The sequence below is a fragment of the Gossypium arboreum genome, chromosome 10, assembly GCF_025698485.1.
Source record: "Gossypium arboreum isolate Shixiya-1 chromosome 10, ASM2569848v2, whole genome shotgun sequence".
NCBI classification, from domain to species: domain Eukaryota; kingdom Viridiplantae; phylum Streptophyta; class Magnoliopsida; order Malvales; family Malvaceae; genus Gossypium; species Gossypium arboreum.
This window is the reverse complement of record NC_069079.1, coordinates 95,012,198-95,019,377: the sequence shown is the minus strand read 5'-3', so window position 1 is coordinate 95,019,377 and position 7,180 is coordinate 95,012,198. Positions and strand designations below refer to the sequence as shown.

The window sequence follows — 7,180 nt, the reverse complement described above, 5'->3', positions numbered from 1 at the left end:
GTTACGATCGAATCCGGAAGTGTAACGAAGAAACATTAAAAATTCGACTTTCTTTTTATTTGAAATCTTCTTAAACCGTTGCTACTTTGTAACCCTAATTTGTTTGAAAATGTACTGATATTCTTATTTAATTTAAAATCATTGTTCATTTACGTCTTTCAATTAAATCAAATATTTTACAGCAGAGTTTCTTAAAATTTTATATTTTGGTAAATAGAATTGTTCCTTGAAAATCGTTATTTCAAAAAAAATTATCGTTTTCATAAAAACTGTTTTATCAATCGTTTGATAGAAAACCAAAATAAAAATCTGAAACCAAAAATAGTCCCAAAAGTCCAAAGAGTCCAAATTACACAAAACTCCCCAAAAAAAAATCTAAGTAAGCCAAATTAAAGTAAAAATAGTTTTACGGCATCATAGACACAACCGAGCTTCCGTCGCACTGACCCGCCTAAGTCTGAAGGTTACCTGAAATTATCAGACAATCAGAGAATGAGTTTTATAACTCAATGTGCAACTCACAGAAATAGAATCTCAAATTCAGTTACATGGCAAATCAGATATTAGAATTAGAATCAGATCAGATTAATAGAGAAACAAATATATATTTATTATCCTACCGCCATCCTCTACACAGTAGCTCCGACCATCCTAACAAACCACATGGGGTATAAAATGTCCACCTAACCCTACACACCTCTTAATGTCCATATGACACTTTCAGAATAATTGCAAGGTATCGCCTCACACAAAACACTTCCTCTACATAATACATATCCTACCCCATAGCCAGATATAAATAGAATATCGGATATACAGAATAACATATACCAAAATGTATATAACATGCATACTCATAACAGATATTAAACATGCATATACATAGCAAATCATACATTTCGTAGTACATTTGTAACGCCCTAAATGTTTTGTCTCTGTTTCTGTAAATTCTAACATAAATATATGCCTGCTTTAGTGGTTAAGTGTTCTAGGTGTGTTGAGAGGTCTTGGGTACAAGTCCCAGATTGGTTAATTTTGTGATTTTTGGAAACAAGCCTTATCTTGTTCAGTGGGCTTATATTAAATTATCTATAAATTCACATCAAAATGAGCCTGCTAGTTCAAGTGGTAAGGGGGTTGTTGTGTTGAAGGTTCTATGCTCAAATCCCTATGTAAGCGTGGGTATTATTTTTGCTCAGTTATCTGATAGAGTTTCGGTGGAGCCAAAATTCTGAGGTGTTTGTGAGTTAGTGGGTTAGTGGGAGGAAAATTAGAGAGGTTATCAGTTGCCGATTCTGTCCAGTTTGAATTCTTTTTCCCAAAATTTTTGTTCCTTACGTTTTCTCTCTTCCCCTATCTCTCACTTCTGTTTTTTTTATTTGTTTTTCTTTGGATTTCTGTTGTTCTCTTGTTCGACTGATTGTTACTACAATTTCTGGAATCGATACCTATTTGGTAAGTAGTTGGGCGATTGTTAACGTTTGGGTTTTCTTTGAATTGTGGACAACCTTAATGATAGCCGATAAGTGGTAGTAATCGACGAATTCTATAGTGTAGGAGAAGATTGTGAGGCAGGAAATCACTTTTTGATGGCTTGATTTGAGCCAATGGTCATTTTTTTAAGTAGTAAATTGGTTTTGCATAATTGGATGAATCGTGTTAGGCTCATTTTTTGTTAATAAAAGGTGTTGGACATCCTATTTTAGGTACTGGTGGTCTCGGGAGTGGTTTCAAGGTAAAAACATGTCAAGTGTGTACCCGAAAGGCAGAAAAATGAGTTTCAACAGAAGCCGAAAAACCCCACTGTCAATGTCACATGAGCATGTGGTAGCCCGTGTGGTAGGCCGTATGTGAGACATGGCCGTGTGGTCGACAAAATTCACACGAGCATATGATGGCTGGAGTGTGGCCTTATGGGCCACACAGGCTAGGCCAAGTTAGGCGTGAGGGCCCATATGGGCATGTCACACTGGCGTGTGAATTTTGGGCTAGGCCATGTAGACCACATGGGCAAGGCCAATCTGGGCGTGTGGGCTACACAAGTGTGTGGGCCCTTAATTTTGAAATTTTCCCTAGGGTCGCACGGGTCGCTTCGATCAACTATGGGTCTACTGCAGGGTCGATAATGGCTATTCAAACCCTATTTTGAATGATATGATTTTCTAATAGACTGATCTGAGTAGAATACTAAATGTATACTTGACTGTATTACTATATGTATATCTGTTATTTGTATAAAAGCATGATAAGCAAGTTTAATCTAATAAAATTGTATCTGATTTTCTGTATCTGATTTAGGGTGGGATTTGTATATGAGGAGGAAGTATTCTGTTCGGTGTTAATTGCCTATCTTCTAGCAGCTGGGCTGCATATATTCTGATATGTGTCTTAATGGCATAATATGGTGTGTAGGGATGGGTGGGTGTTTTAAACCCCACATGGTGTGATGGGATGGTCCGAGATAGTGTGTAGAAGATGGGGGTAGGATTTATGCATATCTGCTTCTATAATTTAAATCTAGATCTGATTCTGAATTTGAAATTGTATCTGTTTCTGACTGTGTATATAATTCTGTATGCTTGTATGCTTAATTCTGATGGGTTACACACTGAGTTCTCGTGAACTTACATATGTTGTTTGTTTTGTCAGGTAATCCTCAGACTTAGGCGGATCGATGCGGCAGAGACTCAGCGGCGGCTACTCGACCGTCAAGTGTTTAAACTTAGTAATTCATGGTTTATTTATATTATTGGTAATCATTTTGAGAGTTTGTAATTTTTAGGACTCTCTGGACATTTGGTTTTAAATGGTTGTTTTTGGTTTGCTGATTGCTGAATGCCTGGTTGCAATGTTTTACAAAAATGACGATTTTAAGCAAAAAGAGGTTTCCTAAAAATTTGAATCGGATTTCTAAATGCATCAGTTTTGTTAGACTTCAGCTGAAAAATAGGTTTTGGCAAATAAACTAATTAGTTAACATTTTCGAAATGGATATAAAGTATATGAGTTAAGTACGGAAATGATTTCACGCAACTAAACACATTCCTTGTGATACCTCCAGATTTGATCGTAACGTCTAGACCAAGTTTGGGGTGTTACATTTAGTGGTATCAAAACCAGGTTGCAAAACTAGGTTGTAAATTTTGGGCTCCAAAATTGTGTTTAAAAAGGAATTGGTTTTTAAATAATTTGAATAATTTGAGAAAGTATGTGGTACACCAAGCCTCCGGTGCCGATCTTGTAAGTATTTTTGAAACTTAGTTAGAACTGCTCTTAAACACTGTAGATAATACTTTCTGAAACTGTACTAAGTCAGCTAGAGACTGGAACCTCTGAAAATAATTCTGAACTTCTGATAATTTATGCATAAAACATCTATTAATAAATATTGGAATTGATGCATAAAATTTTATAATGTAGATTAAAACTCGAAACTTATGATAAGCATTCATGGAACTTGCAGACATGGTATTTGTGGTCGTGGTAGAGGCCGTAGGGTTTTTTTAAAGTAGTTTTTAGGGAGTTTTTTGAGATTTTTAATTAATTGCTTTGTAATAATTTTTTGACATGTTAAATAATAATAATTTAATTAAAAATTAAAAAAAACGTCATATTTTTACGCCAATCGTATATTCGAATCCTGAAAAATTGAATTGGATTCGTAATCCTGGAAAATTGAATTTTATAATGTATATTAAAACTCAAAATTTACGATGAGCGCTCATGGAACTCGCGGACATGGTATTTGTGGTCGTGGTAGAGGTCGTAGGGGGCTCGAGCTGAGTCTTCTACTCTGGGTAGTATGCTAAACTTAGATACAAGTGAGATACCAGTCTCGCCTGCTACTGAGACTGGGTCTCAAAGTCGCTCGGTTGGGGACAAAGCACTATCCCAAGCTATGCTAAGGATTTTAGAGAGGGTCGCTGGACCTTATTCTGGAGCTGGGGGCTGAGGGTCTATAACTGAACGACTCCGGTCCAATGGTGCTGAATTGTTTAGGGGTGCCATTGGAGTTTCCCCTAATGTGGCTGAGTATTGGTTGGAGGCCACCGAGAGGATCATGAACGATTTACATTGTACTCTCTAGCAGAAATTTAAGGGTGCAGTCTCTTTGCTTCACGACGAGGCATATCAGTGGTGGTTAACGGTTGAGAAGGGTACTCAGCCTGATCGTCTAAACTGGGATTTCTTTAAGACCATCTTTTAAAGTAAGTACGTGGGGGAGAGCTATGTGGATGCTCGTAGGCGTGAGTTCATGAATCTTACTCAAGGTGATAGATCTGTGGTCGAGTATGAGGCCGAGTTTCTGAGGCTGAGCGGCTACACTCGAGGCATGGTGGTGTCTGAATATGAAAGGTGCGTCTGCTTTGAGGACAGTTTGAGAGATAACTTGAGGGTTTTGATTACTCTACAGAGGGAGCTGGATTCGTAGTTCTGGTTGAGAAGGCGAAGATCGCCGATGATGTTAAGCACGTGGAGTACCAGAATAGGGATCGAGAGAGGGGTAAGAATAAGAGGGATTTGGAGTCCTCTAGTTTTGTTTAGAGGCCTAAGAAAAAGGCCAGATTTGATGGGCCAGTTAGAGTAGGGGCTCTTGTTGCTTCTATTGGGATTCAGCTATGCGGTGATTGAGGTAGGCGCCATTCGGGCTAGTGTTGAAGGAAGATAGGGGCTTGTCTAAGGTGTGGGTCATTGGAGCATCGTATTCAAGAGTTTTCCACATAGGGTTGATCAGATGCAAGCTTCGGGACCAGGTTTTGCACTGCCTTAGAGGGCAATTCAGCAGCCACTTAGGGGCCGTAGACAGACTAGGGGTGGTAATGGCATGGGTCTTGGACAGAGAGTATCGGGTAGAGGTATTGGTCAGACTAAGGCGAGGCAGCCTGCACTGGTTTATGCTACATGACACTGAGAGGATAGAGATGCTCTTGATGTCATCACTGGTATGTTCCTTATATTTGATGTGCCTTATACTACTTTGATAGACATAGGTTCTACTTACTCCTATGTAGCTAGCACTATATCTAAAAACTTGAGGATTCCTATTGAGAGTACTTCTAGTAAGATTATTATACTAAGTCCATTGAGGCAGTCTGCTCGGGTTATTAAACTCTATAGAAATGTTCCCTTAGTGGTACAAGGGACTGTTTTCCTGGCAAATCTGATGGAGCTTTCGTTTGGGGAGTTTGATTTAATACTGGGTATAGACTGGTTGGTTGAGTGTCGAGTCAGTTTGGACTGCGTATCTAAGAGGGTCATTCTAAAGACCAAGGATGATATGAAGGTGGTTGTGATTGGTGAGTATCGAGACTATTTGTCCAATGCGATCTTCGTTTTTGCGGCTGAAGAACTGGTTTGAAAAGGGTGTGAGGCGTACTTGGCTTACGTCAGTGTTTCTAATCTTGGAGACTCCTCTGTTGGGGATATCAGAAAAATAAGAGATTTTTCAGATGTCTTTTCTGAGGAGTCACCTAGTTTACCTCTGAATCAGGAAGTTAAGTTCAGAATTGAGCTTCTATAGGGTACAGCTTGGCTGTCTATCGCTCCATATTGAATGGCACCGAAGGGGCTTATAGAGCTTAAGGCTTAACTGTTAGAACTTCTGGATCGTGGTTTCATCCATCCTAGTGTGTCTTCGTGAGGAGCACCAGTCCTATTTGTTAATAAGAAGGATGGGACCATGAGGATGTACATCGATTATCAGCAATTCAATAAGTTGACCGTGAAGAATAAGTATCCACTTCTAAGGATTGATGACTTGTTTGATCAGTTCTGAGGGGCTTCAGTGTTATCTAAGATAGACCTTCATTCTAGGTATCATCAGTTGAGGATTAAGGAAGCTGATGTTCATAAGACTTCATTTAGGACTCGTTATGAACATTACAAGTTCCTAGTTATGCCTTTTGGTCTGACGAATGTTCCAGCTACATTTATGGGTCTGATGAACTGAGTCTTTCAGCTGTATCTGGATAAGTTCATCATGGTCTTCATTGACGACATTCTGGTGTACTCTAAGAGAGAGGATGAACATGATGAGCGTTTTAGAGTAGTACGTCAGATTCTACATGAGAAACAACTTTACGCTAAGTTGAGCAAGTGTGAGGTCTGGTTGTGCAAAGTGACCTTTCTGGGGCATGTGGTTTTTGCTGAGGTGATCCGTGTTGATCCAAGGAAGATTAAGGTTGTACTTGATTGGAAACAGCCTAAGAACGTATCTGAGAGCACAACTTTCTGGGTTTGGCAGGTTATTATCGGCAGTTTGTCGAGGGGTTCTCTCTGATCGCAGCTCTGTTGACTAAACTTCTGCGCAAGGGAGTTCCTTTTGCTTGGACTGATGTGCAACAATCGAGCCTTGAGAAGCTTAAATTTGTTCTAACTCAAGCTTCTATTTTGATGCAGCTTGAATCTGGTAAGGAGTTTGTGGGTTACAGTGATGCGTCACATGTTGATTTGGGTTGTGTTCTAATGCAGGATGGAAAAGTTGTAGCTTATGTGTCTCGTCAGCTTAAGACATATGCGGGAAATTATTTGACGCATGATCTTGAGTTGGCTGCGGTGGTTTTTGCATTGAAGATCTGAAAGCACTATCTGTATGGTGAGAGGTGTATTATTTACGCTGATCACAAGAGCCTCAAGTACCTTCTTACTCAGAAGGAGTTGAATCTTAGAGAGCACCGATGGATTGAATTGCTCAAGGATTATGACTACACGATAGAGTGTCATCCTAGTAAGGCCAATGTGGTGGCCGATGCTCTAAGTTGTAAAGCAATGACTGATCTGAGGGTGATGTTCGCTCGCCTTAGTCTATTTGATGATGGGAGTATGTTAGCCGAGTTGCTAGTTAAGCCAACTTGGATTAATCAGATTTGAGATAAATAGTTAGGGGATGAATATCTGGGATTGTGGTTTCATCAGCTTGAGAGTGGTAGTACTTTGAAATTTGGGCTGAATAACGATGGAGTTCTGAGTTTTCAAAGTCAGATCTGTATGTCGAATGATTCTAATTTGAGGTAGTCAATTCTAAGGGAGGCGCATAGTAGCCCATATGCTATATATCTCGGTGGTAATAAGATGTACCAGGATCTTCATGAGTTATACTGGTGGTCGGGTTTGAAACATGAGGTTACGAATTTTGTTGCTCGAAGTCTGATGTGCAAGCAAGTTAAGGCTGAGCACCAGT

General features: G+C 39.4%; 1 protein-coding gene across 1 annotated transcript; it reads left to right on the top strand.

Annotated features, from left to right (window-relative positions):
• Positions 1–4,255: 4,255 nt before the first annotated feature.
• LOC128282096 (uncharacterized) lies at positions 4,256–6,870 on the top strand. Its single transcript, XM_053020290.1, has 6 exons — positions 4,256–4,331; positions 4,415–4,504; positions 4,986–5,353; positions 5,960–6,244; positions 6,400–6,555; positions 6,652–6,870. The coding sequence occupies exons 1-6, from the start codon at positions 4,256–4,258 to the stop codon at positions 6,868–6,870; spliced, it is 1,194 nt and encodes a 397-aa protein (XP_052876250.1).
• The last annotated feature ends 310 nt before the right edge of the window (positions 6,871–7,180 follow it).